At 49.8% G+C, this 22,681-nt stretch overlaps 1 protein-coding gene across 5 annotated transcripts; it reads left to right on the forward strand.

The window, feature by feature from the left end:
- Nucleotides 1-1,336: 1,336 nt before the first annotated feature.
- On the forward strand, nucleotides 1,337-21,848 carry GRIPAP1 (GRIP1 associated protein 1). 5 transcript variants are annotated; one of them, XM_088834250.1, is made up of 26 exons: nucleotides 1,337-1,463; nucleotides 3,492-3,558; nucleotides 3,701-3,762; nucleotides 4,731-4,757; nucleotides 5,550-5,657; nucleotides 8,583-8,733; nucleotides 9,511-9,695; nucleotides 9,873-9,920; nucleotides 10,614-10,645; nucleotides 10,751-10,798; nucleotides 10,936-11,035; nucleotides 12,321-12,398; nucleotides 12,604-12,696; nucleotides 13,404-13,538; nucleotides 13,924-14,019; nucleotides 14,238-14,450; nucleotides 14,582-14,695; nucleotides 15,659-15,736; nucleotides 15,821-15,916; nucleotides 16,039-16,095; nucleotides 16,187-16,286; nucleotides 17,814-17,944; nucleotides 19,447-19,569; nucleotides 19,727-19,820; nucleotides 20,628-20,786; nucleotides 21,618-21,848. In XM_088834250.1, the coding sequence occupies exons 1-26, from the start codon at nucleotides 1,422-1,424 to the stop codon at nucleotides 21,809-21,811; spliced, it is 2,631 nt and encodes an 876-aa protein (XP_088690376.1). In that variant the 5' UTR covers nucleotides 1,337-1,421; the 3' UTR covers nucleotides 21,812-21,848. The 5 variants fall into 5 exon arrangements, with proteins under 5 accessions (XP_088690376.1, XP_088690374.1, XP_088690373.1 ...); XM_088834247.1 differs by having other exon boundaries at nucleotides 1,341-1,463; nucleotides 20,613-20,782; XM_055438483.2 differs by having other exon boundaries at nucleotides 1,345-1,463; nucleotides 20,628-20,782.
- Nucleotides 21,849-22,681: the final 833 nt, after the last annotated feature.

Below are 22,681 nucleotides of genomic sequence, written 5' to 3' on the forward strand. Positions count from 1 at the left end.
GACCTAAACACATAAATGGGGAAGAAGAGAAAGCTCTTTCTTACAGTAGACTGCTACTGCTAAGTCACTTCAGTCGTGTCCGACTCTGTGCGACCCCAGAGACAGCAACCCACCAGGCTCCACCATCCCTGGGATTCTCCAGGCAAGAACAGTGGAGTGGGTTGCCATTAGTAACTAACAAATATCAAAGGAATGTTGGTGTTAGGAAATCACTGATGGATGCTGAAGCCAATAGTTCAAAAATTTTATATCTAAAGACAGGATGATAAAACAAAGGTGGCAAAATGTGAACAACTGATGAACCTGGCAGAAGGGTACAGGTAATTTCCTTATGGGCTTCCCTGGTAGCTCAGACAGCAAAGGACCGGCCTGCAATGCGGGAGACCTGGGTTCAATCCCACGGTTGGGAAGATCCCCTCGAGGAGGGCATGGTAATCCACTCCAGTATTCTTGCCTGGAGAATCCCCATGGACAGAGGAGCCTGGCGGGCTACAGTCCACGGGGTCACAAAAGGTCGGTCACGACTGAGTGACTAAGCACATTTCCTTATACCATTCTTGCTTTTCTGTAAGTTTAAAATGGCATAAAATCGTTTTTTTCCTCGCCCCACTAAAAAGAAAAAAAAAAGATAAAGAAAACAGGGCATATCCTAGTATCAGATATGTTGCTGTTAAACATGATTTCTAATTTTTTTCTTTCCCAAATAAAAACTACTGCTTGGGTGGCAGGGTTTGCAGCGGTGGCTGGTAAGCACAAGAGACGTTTATAATGCATTTTAACACTTATTTGAATGTTCCTGATGTTTTGCTATCCTAGTTTTGTTTTTTTTAAGTGAAGCTTTCTCGTTCGATTAACTGCCATTCTTTCCTCACAAGTATTTTAAATTTATTGGTGGCTGGGCCCTTTACCTAACAGTATCATGTTAAAAAAAAAAAAAATCAGCGTCAAATCTTAAAAAAAAAAAACAACACGCCAAGGGCTTCACAAGAGACGGGATTCCCTTTTTGGGGTCACCCGGAGGAGGGCCGGAACAAGACACGCGCAAAGCTTCCGTTTTCATTTCCACTGTAAAGCCGACCATCTTCCTTAAAGGAGTACCGCGGAAGCGCGATTTTCGGTCGGCAAACACTTCCCTAGCGACGAGTCCCATGACACAGGAATGTCACAGTGTCGCATCACAATGAGTAGTCTAATGATAGCTCAAAAGCCAGGTCTAATGACCTGGATTCTGGTAAAATACTAAATTGCAGTTCACTTAACCGGCCAGTTTTCTTTTTCTTGTCTCGGTTTCCCAAACGCTGAACTTCCGGAGTAGACTCCTCCCCCTCTATTCCTGCCCGGTGGTTTGGTCCGACCCAATTCTGACAGGAGAGACGAACCGCGTCGGCGCAGAAAGCTGTTGGGGGGTGGGGGGGAGGAACATGGCGCAAGCTCTGTCTGAAGAGGAGTTTCAGCGGATGCAGGTACCGCTCGGCGGGGAAGAGACCAGCAGGCTAGGCGACGGGGGTGCGGGGAAAGAGAGATTGTACCACCGGCTTTGAGCAGGGGTTGGTTGGGATGGACCTTGAGTCTAAGGGGTCTGGAGAAGGGAAACTGAGGCTTCAAGTGGTGAGACTACTGGATTCCGAGTAACTGTTGGGCTCTCAGCAGTTGGATTCTGTTAGCCTTGTGGGTGGAAGAGAGAGTTCTAGCGTGGGTGATACCTGACTGAGACCTGGAGGGAACGAGACCTTTGGGCTCGTGTGGGAGACACCCTAGGTGGGCGATGATATTGCTGAGCTTTATCAGGGAAGGCGATCCTGAGAAGGCGAAACCATTTTGCCTGGAGAGGAAGGAAGCGGGCGTTAGATTGTTTGCGTCATGGTGGGGGGAGCCCTCGATAGGGCAATACCATTACTGGTGGGAGGTGGACATTTTTGTGGGAGATACCACTATGCCAGGGCACTGGGGAAAGACCCCACATGTTGTCATTGTTCCTGGGAGGTGGAGCTTCTGTGCAAGGGGTGGTACCATTGGATGATTAGGGGTGATCCCATTAGGGCTGGGGTGATGAAGGCCCTGAATGGGTAATACCATTAATCCTTGTTAGAGAGAGAAACAGAGGAGGTGAAAGAGTGATACCCTTGGACCGAGTGGAGAGATCACCAGGCTCTGGGAATGTACCCTGACTGAGTATTCTGACCACTTGATTCTTTTGGTGGGGCTCTGAGATAGGATGAAAGGCCAAATGGGGCCCTTGTTGACATAGTTCTTACTGGGGAAGACCATTGAATTTTGTGCGAGGGTAGATTCAAGAGGGGAAACCCTGTGTAGGGTCTGTGGGAGGACAGGAGGAACTCCAAGTGAAGACAGATAATCCATTCGTCCTTGAATGAAGGAAACCAGTTGTCACTGTGTGAAGGACCCTGAGGGTGGAAGGGCGAGATAATTGGACCGTAAAAGGGGAAGGCCCTTGTAACTTGTGTGCAAGGGTTATTCCATGTGAGTAAGGGTAATCCACCTAACCCATCCAAGGCCTTGTGGGGGAAAAACCCTGAAGGGTGTAGGTTCATCTCATTGGATCATAACTGGGGAGATCTTGAGGTGTGTAGGGGACCCTTGAGTGAGGAAGATTGATTCCATTAGTCATGAGTGAAGGGAAAACCATTGGATTCTGATGGATAGATACTCTTAAGTGGGTGCCACGGGTGTTCTCATTGGATCAGGAGGAGAGGGTCCAGGAGTGGACAGGGGCAGGAAATGATGTATAGGGGCCAAGTCCTCTCTCCTTTAGCAGACCACCCAGGGATGGAGTCTGGTGCCATGGGAAGGTCCTGGTGCTGTAAGGGATGGTCATTCTGGGAAGAACTGGCCTCAGTGCCCTGTGGGGCTGGTAGGTAGGGATATGCTCTTTGGAATAGCCCATACTTCACTTGTCCTCGATTTTTGAAAGGGATCTGGACATTTTGAGAGCCTTGTTTGTGGGGACGCCGGGCAGCCCGTTTTTACTCAGTGAAATTGGTCATAATACCAAGCCCTCTTCCTTTGGGAAAGGGGGAAGGAGGCAGTCCCCTGCCCCCTACTTAGGCCAAGAGGATAGACAGCACCTCTGATGGAAGACTGAAAAGTGTTTAGTGTGTGATGAGGCCAGCCAGGGTGAGGAGGCCGACTTCATCCTGAGGGCACGGAGAACCATGGAACACACAGAAACAAGAGATGGACTGGGTCAGCACTGTGGCATCGCCTGGGGTCATAGTTGAACTGAAAGGGGAGAGGTGGAAGCAGTAGGGAGATGGGCGAGGCTGGCTGTGGTCATAAGTAGAACTGGAGAAGGTGGGACAGGGGCTGAGCGGCTGGACTCATTTGGGATGCAGCAGGCACAGGTCTTAAGAGTGACTAAAAAGGCACAAGAAGGGCATCAGGGTCTCTGGGGCTCAGAGGGTTGGTTCTCTCCTCATGAGGGTAGGGGGCACATTCCCACCAAGTCATTTCCCTCCCTGCTTCCCTCTCAGGCTCAGCTACTAGAACTCCGGACAAACAACTACCAGCTTTCAGATGAACTACGCAAGAATGGTGTTGGTGAGCCAAGAGGGTCTCGTTAGATGGGGGTGGCTCTGGGGGACAGAGGCCAAGGGGGAAAATACCTCAGAGGCCTGGCAGAAAGACCTTTCAGCTCCTTACCACTGACTGAAGCTGAGACTCCCTGCTTTCCCCACACCAGAACTCACCAGTCTTCGACAGAAGGTTGCCTACCTGGATAAGGAGTTCAACAAAGCTCAGAAGGTACCTCCCTCCACCTACTCACTCACCCAAGTTTCCCTGTAGCCATCTGACTCATTCATTTGTCCAGTGAGCACCTGCAGTGAACCAGCATGTAACCTAATGTTACATGTTGTCATTAGTCATTCAGAAATTTCTCATGGAAGTCTCCTTTGTTTGGTAATTTTATCTAATTTTGTTTAATTTATTGATTAATTTTAGTTTACTCTTAATTCATTTTTAATTTCAACTACTTATTCAAAATAATCAAATCTATCAGTAAGTCACCTTGACTCTGCCTTCTGTCCTCCACTCACATTCCTGCCTTGTGCTCCTCTTCCCCACCCCGTCCTGGTCCTGTTGGTAAATTGAGACTAAACTTACCTCTCAGATCCTTTGAAGGTGAGATAGCACATAACCTGCCATGACCCCTTAAGGCATTCAAGGCCCTCCTTTGTCTCTTTCTTCACTGCTCTGTCCCCAAGCATAGCACAATGTTATACATAGTATATGCTCCACAAACATTTGCTAGAGGAAGGAATACAGAATGCAGAAAGTCTGGCAGTCAGAAAGTTGGGCTTTTCTCTCTTTGATAGAGTGCTGATTTCCCAAACTGGCAGTGTCCTCAGCTGCCCAGCAGAGGAACAGCACTTTCCATGGTTCTTTGGAGGGATCCACATAGATATGTTTGGACAGAGGTAGCAATGAAGCCATAATTTCTGAGCCCAGAGATCCAGCCTGTGAAGGGTTAAATACTATGACCCATGAAAAGCTCAAGAGCTTAGAGGAAAGGGTGTAAGCAGGGTGCTCCTCACTCACTCACTCCATTCCTTTGGGCTATAAATTGTGTGAGTTCTGCGGTTATAGACACCGCATCCCTCAACCCCTGTTATCATTGTGCCCCCTTGACATTTGCCACAATCTCTGCACACCCTAGTGAGCGAGTCCATCTCTGTTCACCTTATCTCTCTTCCCATCCCCCTCACCTTTAGGCACTGAGCAAGAGCAAGAAAGCTCAGGTAAGGGGACCCCTGGCGGGTAAATGTGTCTGGAAGACTGCCTTAGAGGGGATGTTTCGGTATGCTGGGATCTCCTTGCACTGGTCTTTCTTTCTCTGTGTGTGCACTTGCATCTGTGATTACCTCCCAGCCATGTGTTTTTGTGTCTGTCTTTTGTGTTCCTGTTTTGTCTCTCTCTGTGTCTTTCTCCCTTTTTCTTTATCCTCCTCTCTGAGCCTCTCTCTGTCTCTGTCTTCCTGTTCTTCTTGGACTCTTGTTTCTCCCCCCTAACCTCTCTTTGTCTTTCCCCCACCTGTTCCTATCTCTGCCATTGTTGCATTTCTTCTTTCCCTTTCTTTGTCTCTCTTGACTCCTTTTTCCTTACTCCCCTTTCCTCTCTCTTTTCCTGGTTCATTTCTTTCCCTGACCCCCCTCTCTGTTCCATTCTCTCTCTGTTGATCTCTTTGTTCCTAACTCTCCATCATCCTACCTTTTCTTTTTCTCTCTCTCCCCCTCCCCATCCCTCTCCTTCCACTCTAACCTCCTTTCCCCATCTCTCTGTTTTCTTTCTCCCCAATTTCTATATACCCCTCTTTTCCTCTCATTCTCTCCCCTGTCTTTCTCTCCTTCCCTATCTCTTCTTTTATTCCTCCTTATATGTCTCTTTCCCCTTGTATCTCCTGATTTCACCCATCTCATTCTCTGTACCCTGTGTTCTCTCCTCAATGTCATTTTCTCCATTTCTGTTTCTTTGCCCTTTTGCTCCATCCTTTCTACCCCTGTTGGAGACCCGGCTTACATCTGCCACTGCAGGAAGTCGAGGGGCTGCTGAGTGAAAATGAGATGCTTCAGGCAAAGCTGCATAGCCAGGAGGAGGACTTCCGCTTGCAGAACAGCACGCTTATGGCCGAGTTCAGCAAGGTGCTGGTGCCCTGGATAATTGAGGGGGGCGCAAGGGGTCGGGACCACATGGGCTGTGACTGGAGGGCTGCTGAGGGTGGTTGGACAGAGGCCGGCCCTGACTCACTGTCCATGGTGCTGAAACACAGCCTGGAACTGTGTTGGGGGGCAGTGGTTTGACAGATGGGACCACTCACTGCTGGGATTAGAAGGCTGCAGGCTTTAATGTCAGCTGGTTCTTGACCAGGTCACTCCTTTTCTTTGCACTTCAAGTCTCCTGGTGTATATTTTGGGGCTGGTGCTATGCAGCCCCAGGTTACTGGGGGGTCTTAGGTAAAATTCTTATGCTTAGTATGGGATGGAAAGATGTTTAAGCCGCTTCCCTTTTCTCTTCTAAGTTTTTAGTGTTTTTTAAGGGGAGAAGTCTCACGGCAACAAAATAGGTATTTCCAAGGCTCTGCCTGAGAATGTAGGGCTCGAGACTTCAAAAAAGAAAACAAAGCAAAGTATGTTTGTATCAGGTACGCAGTATGGAGTATGCAGGTATGCAGGTGTGATACCAGAGGCAATTTAGTAATAGTAAAGATCCAGAAGGCCTCAATTAAACTCTCGGCTCTGCCTTTTACTAACTGTAACCTTGAATAGTTCATTTAAGCTCCTTGTTTCTTGGTTCCCAAATGTTAAAATGGAAAAGCTGATAATGACAATACCTGCCTGGCAGGGCTTTTGTGCAAACTGAATCAATTGATGTCTGCAAACCACTTAAAACAGTCTTGCACATAGTATCAGCTTATGTAGGTGTTAGCTGCTGATAATACTCTTTTATTAGTTCATTTCCCCTCTAAAATATTTTTTGACTATTCAAAAGGTTTATATCTATCCTATGGCCTTGCCCTGCCTCAGCCCTTACCACCTGTGCTCTATTCCCACAGCCACCTTGCTGTCTCCTCACCTCCAGCTTCTTGTACCAGGCCTAGTCTAAAGAGTGTTCTGACCTGCAGGTCTTACCACATTGCTCCTCTCCACAGTACCTCCCAGTGGGTCCTTGTCCCCCAAAATTCAGAACCCCTGGTGCTCACATAACAGCTGATGTCATTGCCTCACTTTTCACTGCTTCCTTCCTCCAGCCTCAGTGGTATCATGGTTCTTGCTGGGTGAGGTGGGGCAGTTATTCCTCCATAAATCCAGCTCGTGTTTCTCAGCACCTGCCCTGAGCTAGGCACTAGGCCAAGTATAGAACCTCCTTCACACTCCCCTCCTCCTCCTAGAAGCAAAAAGTGCTCACAGGGAGGCCTGAGTTCAAGGCCTGTCTCTGCCACTTATTTGCTAAGATATTTCAGCTCAGTTGTTCCTTCAACAAATAGTTACTGAGCCCCCACTGTGTGCTCTGTGTTCTGGAAATAGTTGTAAGCAGTACAGAAAGTCCTCCTTCTTGGGTAGCTTATATTTCTGGAAGTGGAATGGGAGAAAAGATGATAATATAGTAGACAAGTAATAGCACTGATAGCTGACAGTTACATTGAATTTATTGTGTGCCAGGTTCTATTTGGGCTTCGCTCAGTTGGTAAAGAATCTGCCTGCAATGCAGGAGACCTGGGTTCGATTTCTGGGTCAGGAAGATCCCCTGGAGAAGGAAATGGCAAACCACTCCAGTATTCTTGACTGGAGAATCCCATGGACAGAGGAGCCTGGCAGGCTGCAGTCCATGGGTTTGCAAGAGTCGGACACGACTTAGCGACTTAACCACCACCAGGTCCTATTTATGGACTTCCCTGGTGGCTCAGACAGTAAAGAATCTGCCTGCAATGCAGGAGACCTGGGTTCAATCCCTGAGTCGGGAAGATCCCCTGGAGAAGGGAATGGCAACCCACTCCAGTATTCTTGCCTGGAGAATCCCATGGACAGAGGAACCTGGCGAGCTACAGTCTTCACTCGTTTAATTCTCTTGGCAAAATGATGAGATATCATTACTATCACGAAAACTGAGTCCCAGAGAGATGAAAAAACTTGTGCCAAGATCAAATGGCAGAGTAGAAATTCACATGCAAGCAGTCTGGCTTTGGAATCTGTGCTTGTGACCCTATGTTATGAAATAAAATTTAAAATTTAATTGTGAATCCAATTTATGATCCAAAATTTTTCAGAGATGTAAGAAATTAAAATCATATTAGGTAAATTTATTTGCAGTTTGTGCTAAGTAAGAAAGAAGTGAACAAAACGCCATGCTAGCAAGTATTATAGTTTCTGTGTTGGGGAATATTACTTGAAAGGTGACGTTTGAGCAGAGCACTGGTGGTTGCAAAAAAGCCAGTCATATGAAGAACTGGATGAAAGGAATGGTGTTCTGGGTAGAAAATATGCCAGGCAATAAAATAAAAATTCTCTGTAGGCCTCAGTATTCTCATCTGAAAATGGGGACAAAGGATCTTGTCAGGTCTACTGTCCAGTAGTTGAACGGGGGGCTGGCTTAGTTTGATTTGCATTGTATTCTTCTCCATGAGCTCTCCCAGGGCTAATGATAGGGAGCTGTGGGCAGTACTGACCCTGGAAATGCTCTGAAAGCTGTCTGTGGTGCCTTGGCTCTAAGATGCAGACTGCTCCACAGGAGAGGGCTGGCAGTGGGGCCATCCGTGATGTTGATATCTGGGACCAGCAACTTGTAGAGGAGCCTGAGGACTTGAATTGTGACTGTGAGGTTGGGCGTGGGCAGGTGGAAAATTATTCTCAGTATTCTCAAATCTTGTTACTCTTTCACTTCACAGCTGTGTGAATTTGAGATTGTTTAACATCTATGCCTCAGTATCCTTATCTATGGAGCCTCTACATCACAAGGGTGTTATGGGAACTTAATGAATTGTAAAGTACGTGGACCAAGTGCTATGTGTATTTCAGCAAATGCTGTTCTGATTCTTTGCTTTTCTGCCACCTCACTTGTCCCCTGCTCAGCTCTGCAGCCAGATGGAACAGCTGGAGCGGGAGAACCAGCAACTGAAGGCTGGGGCTGCCAGGGCAGGGGCTGCCCAAGCTGGGAGCCTTGTGGATGGGGAGCTACTGAGACTGCAGGCGGAGAACACAGCCTTGCAGAAGAACGTGGCAGGTGTGTGGACACCCTGCTGGTAATGTGGGGACCTTGGGGCTTGAGTCAGGTGTTGTCTTCCCTCAGAGAAGGGACAGGCTTCAGAATCAGGCTTGGCCTTGCCATGAACCAGTGTATGACTTTGGACAAGCCATTTCACCTCTCTGAGCCAAAGCTTTGTCATCTACCAAGTGCACGCACCTGGAAAATTATAATAAAGAGGTGATAATCTTTCTGAGTTTAGTTCAGCACCTGATACCTAGCTTGAACATCAGAAAGGAGATGTTTGCTAAATGGAGAAAGGGAAGGAAGGAGCATTAGGAAGATTCTGAGCCCAAGTTGTTGGTGGGGTCTGGAATGAAAGCTGAAAGAAAGCTTCATCGAGTGTGGGAGTGTCCTGATATGTGGACTTTTGGAGAGCAGCTGGGGCTTGTGGGGTGGTGGGTGGTAGTTTGGTGATCAGGAGGGAGACTTTGTAGAATGTGGCTGTGGATTAGATGTTGTAGAAGGATTCAGCTGTAAGTGGAGGAGGGTGGGTATCACCATCACCTTGGAAGACTGGGTGGGGCTTAAGGATGGAATTGGGTCTTGGGAAACTAACTTGGGCTGATTTGATGGTAGATAGGATTTCTGTGGTTGGTGAGAAGTGGGGGCTGAACCTTGATTTTGTAGGCTTGTGACCATTGAAGCAGGATTTCTGCTACCTAAGGGGCTGAAAGCCAGTTCTCCCTCTATTTGAGGTGAGTCGGGGGTCTTCAAAAACTACCTCATCCATCATATGTCTGTTCTGCCCACTAGCCCTGCAGGAGCGCTATGGGAAAGAGACTTGGAGGTCCCCAGCTGCCAGTGAGGGTGAAGGGGATCCCCCAGGGGGCCAAGCTTCCCCTGTCCTGGCCCCCATGCCATTGGCAGAAGTGGAGCTGAAATGGGAAATGGAGAAGGAGGAAAAGAGATTGCTCTGGGAGCAACTGCAAGGTTTGGAGGTGAATCTGGGTCTGTTGGGGCTGGGGTGCCAGAAGGCAGGTGGATGCCCTAGCTCTGCCTGGTGATGTCTGTGACATCACCATCTTGTGGGCTGATGGATTAGGAGGGCAGGGAAAGGCACAGGCCCTACCTCCTGCCTTGCTGATAACAATTCCCTCCCTCGTCCATTCTGGCAGACCTTGAAGCAGGCTGAAACATCCAGGCTGCAGGAAGAACTTGCTAAGGTGGGGCTGCTAAACTTTCCCTGGACTTTGCCCTCACCCACTCCCCACCTGCCATGCATCCGTTAGTAGGACAGAGGGACAGAGTATCTCCTCAAAGCCGAATTTCATCATCTATGAAATGCAAAGACACACATTTATGTCACAGATATGCTTTCAATATGATATGGGCTAATGTCCCTCTGTGTCTTGTGCTTGGCAGGTCCCATCCCATCCTTCTGTGTCCTCCCAGCTCTGCTTGTTCATTCATCTGTCCATCCATCTGTCCGTCCATCCATCCAAGCATTTATAGACTGCTGGCTCATAGGAACTTGAGACCCAGTGGTGAGGCAGCTAATTATGATCCTGCTTTCCAGGACTCCCAGCCTAGCTATTCTATGATGTGGCCATCAGTCAATAGATTGGGGGCATATGTTGGGCTTTGGAGCCAGAGGAGCTGGGTAGAGGTCATGTTTTTGCTGCCGACCAGCTGCCCAACCAAATTACTTAACCCTTCTGAGACTGTTTCCCCATTTGTAAAGCCAGTAGTGTTCACTTCTCAGGACAGTTCTGAGGATTCCATGAGGTAACATAAGTAAATCCCAGTTTCCAGAAAGGCCTTAGTGGAAAGTGTCTGTAAACATGAAGTTAATTTTTGTCTTTGTTAATATTATTCTCATTGTTATCACTTGTCTGTAACCTCTTCCCCAATTCCAGCTCTCCGAGAAACTGAAAAAGAAACAAGAAAGGTAAATTTCTTTTTTCCAGAGCTGGGGAGGAAGGGGTTTGGGGGGGACTAGGGAGGAGCTTGACTAGTGTAACTGATCCATATACATCTGTCTTTCTGTGCCCAGTTTTTGCCGTCTGCAGACAGAAAAGGAGACACTATTCAATGACAGCCGGTAACTGCCAGGGTTGGGGATATTGGTGGATAATATGGCAGTGCCCAGCATGATTAACTGAAGGTCCTGGGGCCAAACTGGGAGACTGGGCCTCGGGCTGTGGTCAGTGTGTCCCCCCCTCCACAAATCACCACCAGGAACAAGATTGAAGAGTTACAACAGCGGAAGGAGGCTGATCTCAAAGCCCAATTGGCTCAAACTCAAAAGCTGCAGCAGGAACTTGAGGCTGCCAATCAGGTGAGGAGCTGGTTTCTGAGATCACTGGGACAGGGATGGGGCTGCAAGTCTGGGGAGCTCTGAGGTCCGCGGAGGCTAGCTGGGGAGTCTGATAGTTCCTGTGTTAGAAACATAAGGACTGAATGGGTCCTGGACCGCCTAGGAGCTAGGAAAATGGAAACTGGGGAACCCTGAGAGCCCTAGGGGTTGGGCTAGGACTCTGCATGAATCAAAAATCTCAGAGGGGCTGAGGACTAGAGGGCTGTGTGCCACAAGTGTGGATGAATCTGAATTGCTGGGGTATTAGAGATAGGAATCTGAAGAAATCTGTGGTCACTGGACTGGGACCAGGAGTTGGAGTGAGTCTGAACTCTCTGGAGGCTGGGTAACTTTTAGAACTATGGACACAGCTGGGCCTGGAGGCTGAGTGCATTTGAGACCCTCAGAGCTTGGGAGCTGGTTTGGGTCTTGACACACCTGGGAATTTGGATCATGTGAGCTGGGTGGTCCTGAGACTCCTGGGGGCTGTGGATAAAAAACTGGTGAGTCTGAGACATCCAGAGATTGGAGCAAAAGTCTGGGGAGGTTTGAGGCTCCTAAGGGTGGGGGACTGGGTGACTTTAAAGTCTCCAGGCTTCCCTTTAGAGTGAATATGTCTGAGGTCCCTTGGGCTGTGAGTATAAGGCCCCTCGGAGCTGGGGACAGAAGTCTAGATAAAGCTGGGTCTTCAGTTAGCTGGGTCTGAATCCCCAGAGACTGGGGGCAGGAGTGGCAGGTGAGGTGTCGGTCTGAGACATCACCAGGAGCTGGAAATTATGCAATTGTATCAGTTTGAAACCTGAAGGATCTAGGGCTGTGAGTTTGGGTGGGTCAGGGACGCTTGGAGACTAGGGACATGGGAGTTGCATGTGTCTGAAACCCCTGGGGGTTGGGGTCAGGAGTCTGGGTGAAGCTCTAGTCCCTGGGAGTTGAGTGTGTCTGAGAATCCTGAGGCCCCTGTGCTGGATTCTGGGTCAATGTGAGACCTCGCATGGTTGGGGGCTGAGTGAATTTGAGATACCTAGGACTGTAGGTAGGTGTTTTCTGAGGTGCTTATTAGGACTGGGATGTATAGAGGGGTGTGTGAGGCCCCTGAGGATAATGACCTAGAGTGTGGGTGAGCTTGAGATCGCTGATAGCTGGGTAGCCCCAGACCATCAAGTGCTAGCAACATGCTTCCCACTTCCATAGAGGAGGTCTGTATGGTTATATGTACCCCAGGGGAGGCTGAGGTCTGGAATGGGCTCCCCTGACCTGGTCCCCACAGAGCTTGGCAGAGCTGAGAGATCAGCGGCAAGGGGAGCGCCTGGAGCATGCGGCAGCTCTGCGAGCCCTACAGGATCAGGTATATTGTACTGAGCGGGCCTGGAGAGGTGGGGGTGAGGGCAGGTTCAGCGGGTACTGTGCAGGCAGGCAAGGCCCCAGGGGTCCTGCTCCCCCTGGTCGTGGTTCTTGTGGCTGTGTGTATGTGTGTCCTTTCTTTCTTGGCTGCGGGTCGGTCCTGTCTTCCGGTTCTGGACCCACTCTCACTTGTTGTGGGGTGGGGCCAGGTGTCCCTCCAGAGTGCAGATGCGCAGGAACAAGTGGAAGGACTTTTGACTGAGAATAATGCTCTGAGAACTAGCCTGGCTGCCCTGGAGCAGGTACAGGACACATGGGAGCCCATGCCGATCCCACCCTAGTTCCCCCATCTCCCTCTGCTTGTGATGCACATTGGGCTAGGGTCGCCTGGACTTCATGCTGTTCTCCTGCCTCTGCTTCTATTTCATTCTCAGCTTCTTTCTCTCAGCTTCCACCCCTCTTCTCTCTTGTCCTCCATCTCTGCTTTTCTTACATTCTAGTTTCTCATCGGTAAAAAGCCAAGAAGTGAACTAATCTTAAGTGTACATTCAGTGAATTGTCCCTGTCTGTATATTTATCTATCTCTGTGTAACCACCACCCTGAGGAAGATAGAGAGCATTTTCAGCATCCCAGAGGCCCCTATTACCTCTTTTCAGTCAATACTTCCCAGAAGTAAGCACTTCTCTGACCTTTAGCAACATAGATTAGTTTTGTTTGTTTTTCAGCTTCATGTAAATGGAATCAGACACCCAGTCTTATGTCTGGCCTTTTCCTTGAAGCATTCTATCTGTGACGTTTATCCATATATAGCACTAATCTGTTCTGCTGTCTCTGTGTACTATTTCATTGTATGAATATACCACATTTGTCCAGTCCTCTCTTCATCACTTTGACTGATTTTCTCTTTGAAATTCTCTCTTCACCTCTTTCCCTGTCTCCCTGGGAATATCTCGTGACTGGCCCCTGGGGCCTCTTTCACTCCACTCCCATTACCACCATTCTTTCCAGATCCAAACAGCAAAGACCCAAGAACTGAATATGCTCCGGGAACAAACTTCTGGACTGACAGCTGAGTTGCAGCAGCGGCACACTCAGTATGAGGACCTCATGGGACAGAAAGATGACCTGAACTGCCAGCTCCAGGTGACACCTCTGGCTTGCACCTGTCTCCCCCTAGTTCCCTAGTTCTGGCTCAGTGGAACTTCCCATGACATGTGGTGGGAAGACCATGGAGTCAGGCAGACCTGGATTCCAGTATGACTCCCAAGCTTATTATCACCTGTGTGTCCCAGACCAAGTCATTTCACTTGAGATTGAGCCTTTTCAGTTAGTTAGGATAGCCAATCTGATTCCATTTTAGAAACCAGAATAATGGTGGGAGAATTAATGCTGAGGAGCCGCTAGGGGTCTCTGCATGTTTCTAATCTAGAAACGGAGAGACCATCACTCACTTGACCAGACGTGTCCTGGGTGACCAGCACCTCCTGGGGGCTCTTTATTAAACTCACTCCCTTTGTCTCTGCATTAGGAGTCATTGCGGGCCAATAGTCGGCTTCTGGAACAACTCCAGGAACTCGGGCAGGAGAAGGAGCAATTGATCCAGGAACTACAGGAAGCTCGGAAGGTGGGCAACACTGAGGGGGTAGCCAAGACTGCAGGGGCACAGGTGATGTGGGCCAACCCAAGGGAATGGGAGGGGGCAGAAGGTAGCCAGTTCTTTGAGGAGGGGTGAGTGGCTTAGCCTGGTCAGTGAGGCTGGGGATGAGGTGCACTTTGGCTTGTTCCTTTGCCCTTATTTGGTTTTGGAGGAGGTTGACTGGCATCCTCCTGCCTGGCCACCAGAGTGCTGAGAAGCGGAAGGCCATGTTGGATGAGCTGGCCATGGAGACGCTGCAGGAGAAGTCCCAGCACAAGGAAGAGCTGGGAGCAGTGCGACTACGGCATGAGAAGGAGGTGCTGGGGGTGCGGGCCCGCTATGAGCGTGAGCTCCGTGAGCTGCACGAAGACAAGAAGCGGCAGGAGGAGGAGCTGCGTGGGCAGATCCGTGAAGAGAAGGTGGGTGGGTAGATGATAGTGTCCTTCTGCCTCTAAAACCTGGGGAGCAAAGAACTGCTGATGTGCCAGGGGGTGGCATGGGTGAGGTTCCCACTTCTCCACCTGGCCCATGGTGGCCGGCTGTCTCACAGGCCCGAACGCGGGAACTAGAGACTCTTCAGCAGACGGTAGAAGAACTTCAAGCTCAGGTACACTCTATGGATGGAGCCAAGGGCTGGTTTGAACGGCGCTTGAAGGAGGCTGAGGTGAGTTGGTGCCTGGGGACGCTCAGAGGCTGGTTGGGAGGGTAGCCATGGCAAACCAGGGGACCAGGAGTGGTCAGGCCCTGGAAGTTTCTGAGATGCTCTGGACTTGAGCATCCTCACCGCATTCCCTGGCTCAGCAGCACCCCTCTGGAGGGGATTGGGGCATGGTCATCAATCAGTAGGGCAGAATGTTGGCTGTGCAAATTTGAAAAGGCACCTCTTCCTCCTTACCCTGTATTCCTGTCAGGAATTTATTGTAATACAATTATTCTACTTTTGTTCCAACCAGAACTTGTACTACCATTTTCTGGAAAATTAACGATAGTACATAAGAGGCTGTGTCACATGGCAGTGAAGAACATACATGCTGGAGCCAGTTGTTTGCCTGGGTTTGAATCCTGGCTAGGCTGCTTTCTATTATAGCTGTGTGACCTTGGACAAGTTATTTACTTCTCTGTGGCCAGTTTTCAACATCCATAAAAAAATGATAACAGTAATACTTGCCGTCTAGGTACTATGGCAGGGTTCTATAAAATGAGGTAATATATATAAAGTCCCAGGTGGCGCTAATGGTAAAAAACCTGCCTGCCAATGCAGGAGACGAAAAAGATGTGGGTTTGATCCCTGAGTCAGGAAGATCCCCTGGAGAAGGAAATGGCAACCTACTCTAGTATTCTTGCCTGGAGAATCCCATGGACAGAGTAGCCTAGTGGGCTAGAGTCCATGGGGTTACGAAGAGTTGGACACGACTGAAGTGACTTAGCATGCACAACATTCCTGGCATACAGTAATGCTCTGTGATGTAAATGCAGATGTTGGTCCTTGATGTGACACTTCTGCATCCAGTGTTCCCTGTGGGAGTGTCTTCTCTGCACACCCAGGGGCCCACTGCAATCCATTACCCTCCTCACTGGGCGTGATGTTCTCTGGGGGCTGTGGTCAGACCTGGGACTTGTCTTGTAGGAATCTCTGCAGCAGCAGCAGCAGGAACAAGAGGAAGCCCTCATGCAGTGTCGGGAGCAGCACACCAGCGAGCTGAAGGTGCCTATTGTATGACAGCATTCCTCTCTGGTGGGAGGACTGAGGTTTCCCAGGCCTTGGCCTGAGCTGCCCTCTGCTTCACAGAGCAAGGAGGAGGAGCTACAGGGCGTGCAGGAGCAGCTCCGACAGGCCCAGGAGGAGCGGGACTGTCACCTGAAGACCATCAGCAGCCTGAAGCAGGTCCCTGGTCCCTGCTGAGCCCTGAAACACCCTGGGGCTCAGCACGCAATAGTGGGGCAGGGAGGGAGCACACTGCAGGCAGCCATGCTGGCGCCCACAGCCGTGCCGTCTCTCTCCCACAGGAAGTGAAGGACACAGTGGATGGGCAGCGCATCCTGGAGAAGAAGGGCAGTGCTGCGGTATGACAGCACATGCTTGGGAGGTGCTCAGGCATGGCCCACCTGTGGGCCCACCAGGCCTCAGCCCCCCTCTTTCCCCCTTTCCCCACAGCTCAAGGACCTCAAACGGCAGCTGCACCTAGAGCGGAAACGGGCAGATAAGCTGCAGGAGCGGCTGCAAGACATCCTCACAAACAGCAAGAGCCGCTCAGGTGAAGGGCCCAGAGCGTAGGGGAGGCTGAGGTGTGGGGAGGCAGAGCCTGGGCCTGAAGGCTGGGGCCGCTTCCTGTACTTTATTCGGTAGGACACTCCTGTGTCTTCTGTCCCCCTTGAACTTTGTCTTTTACCCTTTCTCTGCATCTCTCCCTCCTGTGTGTCTCTCTCTCTGCATTGTCTCTCTGGGCTCTCTCTCCTTTTTGCTGTGTCTCTTCTGTTTCTATTTCTGTGCCTCCTCATTTCATCTCTGTCTATCTGCCTTTCTCTCCCAGCTTTCCCTCTCTAGTTCTTCTTCTCATCCTGCTCTTTTCTCCTCTCTGTTCCTTCGTCTCTCTCCTCCTCAGTCTCTCATCTGTCTTTGTCTCTGTTTGTCTCCTCGCTACCCCTCATACACTCCCACACCTCACCTAGTGTCTCTCAGTCTCTTGTGTTCATTCTCTCATTCTGTAAATATGGACTGCGCCCTCACACTCACATCTGGGGTCCCTGATAGGAACCCCCCGCCCCAAGTTTCAGTCCTCCAGGAGTTTCCCGTTGAGCTGGGGAGACAGACTTACAATCAGGTAGCAGCACTACCTTGTGATCATTATGCAGTTAAAATCTACATTATTTCTGCCACTTAAGGCAGAAGATAAAACAGAAAAATTTGAGTTGCCTCAGACTTTTTTTTTTTTTGGACAAAGAAATGGCCTAAAACTATGTTTAAATAAATAAGTTGCAGTGATGGCTCTGGTGCATTTCCTGTATCACAAGTGAGAGAAAACTTGTGGCCTGTCCCTCCCCAGCCACCCTGCTCTTGCTGGAGATCCTTGGCTTGTGTTAGTCCCCCTCCCTGACACTCAGAAGCAGGAACAGAGGCAGGAACAGAGGCACATGCTTAGTGGCTGTGTTTCAAGTGATCTGTCAAAAATGGGTGTATTTCTCACCAAATCACTGTCTCGCTGAGGCACTCAGTCTCCTGAAGTTACCTCTCTTTATAAGGGAGGACTTTTATTTCTTTTCTGTTGCAAGTTGGTGTACAAATCAACAAACAGATTCAAACTGTGTGCCATACATTCTATTTGTCCATTAGATGAAAGTCAGATTTAGGTGTATGCCTATGAGTCTATCGCCATCTTTTCTCTGTGTCACTACTTTGACTTGTGTCCTAAACCAGCATCTCTGTTAGCTTCTATCATCTGCTCTGGCCTGCTGTCTATCTGGGGTCTTCTCTCTGCACATGCGGGTGCCCCTGTGCCCTCTCCAGCTATGGTGTACCTTGAGTCTGAGTGCATACGCCAATTTACACCCTTTTGTGCCCGCATCGCGTCTTTCTCTCCATCTTCACCTTTGTTTCACTTCTGGCGTGTGTTTGCCTAGAGAAACAGCTCTCTTTTCTGTTTCTGCCTTTCCCTCCCCTACTGTCTGCATCATGCCTGAGTGTCTCTTTGCCTCTCTCCATCTCTGTCAAATCTATTTCTGCCTCTTCCTGCCCTGGGACCCTGGAGGATTGGGGCTCAGATTTCTCGTCCCTCTCTGCCCAGGGCTCGAGGAGTTGGTTCTCTCAGAGATGAACTCACCAAGCCGGACCCAGACTGGGGACAGCAGTAGCGTCTCCTCCTTCAGCTACCGCGAGATCTTGCGGGAGAAGGAGAGCTCAACTGTTCCAGCGAGGGTAAGGGGCAGGGAAGAACCTACAGCCCCAGCTTCTACCCAAATTCTGGGTCCTCCTTTTTCCCTCCCCTGCTGCCATCTTCTACTCTGGGCCCAGCACACACATATTCTTGTCAAGTTTTCCTCAAGCTCACAAACTTGGATTCAGATTGCTAAATGGAGGATGAACAAATTATTTTCTCTGACCCTCTGTTTCATCATTTCTGGGCTAATTCTACGTTTCCTGGTGCCATAAAATATGTGGCTCATAGTAGGTGCATTATCCATGTAGGAGATCCTTTTTTCCCCCAATTCACAGTTATCACTTATTATTGTCATCTATGTCGGCTTCCTTGCCAGACCCTTATATTTGGAAATAACTTTTTATCATTCTATAAGTAGTTTGTGTACATTGTAGAGGGGTTTCCTTGGTGGCTCAGTGGTAAAGAATCCGCCTGCAATGCAGGAGACACAGGAGACCCAGGTTTGATCCCTGGGTGGGGAAGATCCCTTGGAGGAGGGCACAGCAACCCACTCCAGTATTCTTGCCTGGAGAATCCCTTGGATAGAGGAGCCTGGTGGGCTACAGTCCATAGGGTCACAAAGAGTTGGATATGACTAAAACAACTGAGCATGCACGCACATACATTGTAGAAAAATTGAAAAAACACAGCAAAATTTTTTTTAAAAAATCCAAGGAAATCACATCTTTACCATCCAGAGATCACCACTATAAATTCTTAGTTCATATTCTTCTAGACCCCTGTGTCTTTTTTTAAACCTAAATAAGATTGCAAGTAACCAACTGATCTCTACCATCCTAATTGGTAAATGTTCAAGTGATGTGGGTTTGATTCTTGGGTCAGGAAGATCCCCTGGAGGAGGAGAGGTCTACGCATTCCAGTATTCTTGCCTGGAGAATTCCATGGACAGAGGAGCCTGGCAGGCTACATTCCATGGGGTTGCAAAGAGTTGGACACAACTGAGTAGTACTTGGACCTTAATCATATTTCTCTAGTTGGTCCCAAAATGTCCTTTATTGCTGATCTTATGAAAACCAGCATTCAATTTCGAGCACATTTGTTACATCTTGTTGCTTTATGTCCCTTAAATCTCTTGAATCAAGTGTAATCCCTCATTTTCATGACATCAACCTGTAGAAGAGACCAGCCTGGTTAACCTGCAGAAAGTGTCCCACCTTTGGGATTTTCCTGTGGGCTTCCTGGTGGTGTCATTTAGTTTGTTCTTCTCTCCCCTGATTCTTCTGCCAACTGGGAAAACTCAGGGGCCCCAGGCTCTCCCTTCATGATCTCAATAAGTCTATACTGTGTGTGGTGTGATGGGATGTTTCCCTCTTTAGGCAAAGGGGGATCCAGAGTTTCTGAGGGTGCCAAGACTTGTCTATAGTTTGTCTGTAGCCCCAGTTGCAAAGCCCACCCCCAGCTTGGTTCTCCTCAGTCCTGGGTCCTATCTGGGGTGACAGTGCTGAGCCTGGGCTGGCCTCTCCCCAACTCTTCCCTGCAGTCCTTATCCAGCAGCCCTCAGGCCCAGCCCCCACGACCAGCAGAGCTGTCAGATGAGGAAGTGGCTGAGCTCTTTCAGCGCCTGGCAGAGATGCAGCAGGAGAAATGGATGCTGGAGGAGAAGGTGCCATCTGCTTGCTTGTCCCTGCTTGGCCTGCCTTGGCAAGGAGGCTGGGGTGGCAGGAGTTGGGGGTGGAGATGGGGCAGTATCTGGCCAGGCCCCTCCTCCTGGGTGAACCTGCTGCAGTTTAGGGTCTGAGGTGGGCTGGGCCACCCTGCAGGTGAAGCACCTGGAGGTGAGCAGTGCGTCCATGGCAGAGGACCTCTGCCGGAAGAGCGCCATCATTGAGACCTACGTCATGGACAGCCGGATTGGTTAGTGCTCCCTCCCCAGCCCTCACCCCTAATCCAGCCCCTCACCTGCCCCTGCCTTCCCTGCCATCCAGAACTGTGGCCTCTCTCTTCTGACGGAACTCACCAAAGTTATTGCAAAGACCACAGGTGGTGGAGGGGGGAGCCAGGCAGGCGAGGACCTTACTGCCTTCCTCTCTACTCCATCTCTCTTCTCAATTCCTCCTCCTTGTCTGAGGCTCTGTCATCTCTCCACCCGCCTATCTTGAGTATCTTTCCTTCCCATTCTCCTTTCTCCTCCCTGTGTTTCTTCCCCTGCTTTCTCTCCCTTCTTTTCTTTCTGCCTCATCCCTGCCCCCCGCTTCATTATGGCTCACTGTTCCTATTGCCTGTCTAGATGGTTCCACCTCTGGAAATTTTCATTCTCTGGATGCATAGCCCTTTTAGGGTCCTTCCCTCCTCCCTGCTCTTCCTCCCCGTCCTCCTTTCTCCTCTTCCTTCCCCCACCCCCATCTTTGTTTCTTTTGTCCCTTTCTTTCAGATCTTCTCCTCTCCCTGTTTTATTAAACCTTAATCAGAACAATACCACTTGACACGTGCTGAGAGCTGACTGAGTTGCACACAGTCATAGGCATTTTTCCATGAGTTAGCTCTTATCCTGATTTCTCAGGGCTGCACAGCTAGTAAGTGAAGCCAGGGTCTCACATGGCAAAGCCTCTGCCCCTCCATTCGGCTTCTCCCCCATTCTTCTCCCCGCTCCCTGTTGCCCTCTTTGCTGTTCTGTCTGTCCGTCTCAGCCAAGGGGATGGCTCTCAGCTCGGGTCCTTGCAGATGTGTCTGTGGCAGCAGGCCACACTGACCGCAGCGGGCTGGGCAGCGTCCTGAGAGACCTAGTGAAGCCGGGCGACGAGAACCTCCGGGAGATGAACAAGAAGCTGCAGAATATGCTGGAAGAGCAGCTGACCAAGAATATGCATTTGCACAAGGCAAGTGGGGCTTCCCTACCCCTCTGTCTAGCCACACCGCCCCTGGGTCATCCGCCAGGTCCCCCTTCACCTACCCCATTCACCATGTGCTCCTTCCCCTTTGTCTTCCCATCATCCAGGCAACGTACTTACCCTCAGTTTTAGTCTTTCACTCTTTCTTATGTCCTTGTATCCACGCACTCATCCAGTCAAACACATTCAGCCACTCTCCCATCAACCCACCAACTATTGGCCCATCTGCCTTGCTCCCTGTCTAATCATCTGCCCATGTCTTTGCATCCATTTCCTGACATCTCTTTCTTTCTCTCTCGCCTCATCATCAATCACCCCTTGTCTTACCTTTTACCCACCTGCCCAGCAATCTGCCTGCCCACCTGTTGTCCTCCATCTGTCCTCTGAACAGTTCATCTGTCCACCTATTTGCCTACCATGGATCTCCCATGCATCCACCCATGTGTCCACTCACCCACCCTGCCATCCAAGTATTTCCCCATCTCAGGGTAAGTCAGAAAGGATACGGGTCCAGCCCCTACCTCGGAGAAGCAAGCTCACTATTTAGTAGACAAGAAGGTGGTGGGGATAGGGGTACAGCAGATGATCCACTCCCATGTCCATATCCCTGGCTCTATGCACCCCACACCCCCTCACACACAGCACACACACCTTTCCTGAGCCCAGCCCACTGCTGGGAGCTCTGGGACTCCTTCAAATACTTTCCTGTCTCAAGCTAGACATACCTGGAGATCGAGGGGATGAGATGAATGACACCCAGGCTTGGTGAGGGTGCCATCGCCTGCCACCTTCTCTGACCCCTGATGGCTCCTTTGTTTCTTAGGACATGGAAGTTCTGTCCCAGGAAATTGTGCGGCTCAGCAAGGAGTGCGTGGGGTCCCCCGACCCCGACCTAGAACCAGGAGAAGCCAGCTAAAGACCTGCAGGCTGCACCCACTCCCTTCCTCCCCTGACTCCCAGAACACCATTCCCTTGGGCTGTGGTGGGAAAATGGGGGCTGGGGCCAATATCAAATAGGTTGGGAGACTGGACATTAAAGGGGTTGGAGGCCTGATGGCTGGTGTCAGTGACCCTGTCTTAGGGCTGAGGCCCCTGGGGAGTGGGGAATCCTGAGGGGAGGGGCAGGGTTTTCTCTTCCTCCTTGGTCCTGGCTCCCAGGGGCCTTTGCCTTCATCTCTGCATGAGCTCTCCCTCCAAGAGACCAACTCTTTTTAATTTAATTTAATTTTTTAATTTATGTCTGGAAGCCTGGCTACTCTGCATTTGGGATTGGGGATGTTGGGTGGGGTATGGTCCATGTTCAGCGTTCTAGCAATGTGTGTGTGTGTAAAGGCTGTGCAGCCAAAATACCATCTGGCCAGATGGGCCCACCCACTCACTGTCTGCTCTGATTCTTTCCAACTATGAGGGATGTGCTTAGGGTAGGGAGGAAGGGGGAGGATGGTCACTGGTTGCACCTTTACTCTCTTCCCCCACCCTCAGCCAGTCTATCTCCAGTTACTGTTGACCGGTCTCTCAAACCGAGTGGAGCAGAAATACCCATAGACATGTATGTGGGTGGATCTGTTTGGGGTGTGGGTATAGATGAGTGGACAGATGGGAGGATGGATAAGTGGATGGATGGACTGACATTGGATAAAGTAGAATGTTGCATGGTATGGTGATGGGAAATAAATGGATGGATGAATAGGTGATTGGGTGAATAAATGGACAAATGGGTTGCTGGACAAGTGGATAGGTAGAGAAGGAACAAGTCTGGGATATAAATGGACAGATGGATGGCTAGGGGTATGTGTGGATGGATGATTGGGCAGGTTGATGGATGAGCTAATCGGAAGACTAAAGAGTAGGTATAATAAATAATAGGTAGAGCTATGGATGGGCTTC

Source organism: Moschus berezovskii, chromosome X (assembly GCF_049115385.1).
Source record: "Moschus berezovskii isolate FMDL1 chromosome X, NW_MosBer_1.0, whole genome shotgun sequence".
Classification (NCBI taxonomy): Eukaryota; Metazoa; Chordata; class Mammalia; order Artiodactyla; family Moschidae; genus Moschus; species Moschus berezovskii.

Excerpts from the sequence above, each read along its gene's own strand:
- GRIPAP1 (XM_088834250.1), top strand. The coding sequence starts at position 1,422 with ATGGCGCAAGCTCTGTCTGAAGAGGAGTTTCAGCGGATGCAG. Across the intron at positions 5,658-8,582 it reads TTATGGCCGAGTTCAGCAAG|CTCTGCAGCCAGATGGAACA; the intron begins GTGCTGGTGCCC and ends TCCCCTGCTCAG. Across the intron at positions 9,921-10,613 it reads TGCAGGAAGAACTTGCTAAG|CTCTCCGAGAAACTGAAAAA; the intron begins GTGGGGCTGCTA and ends CCCCAATTCCAG.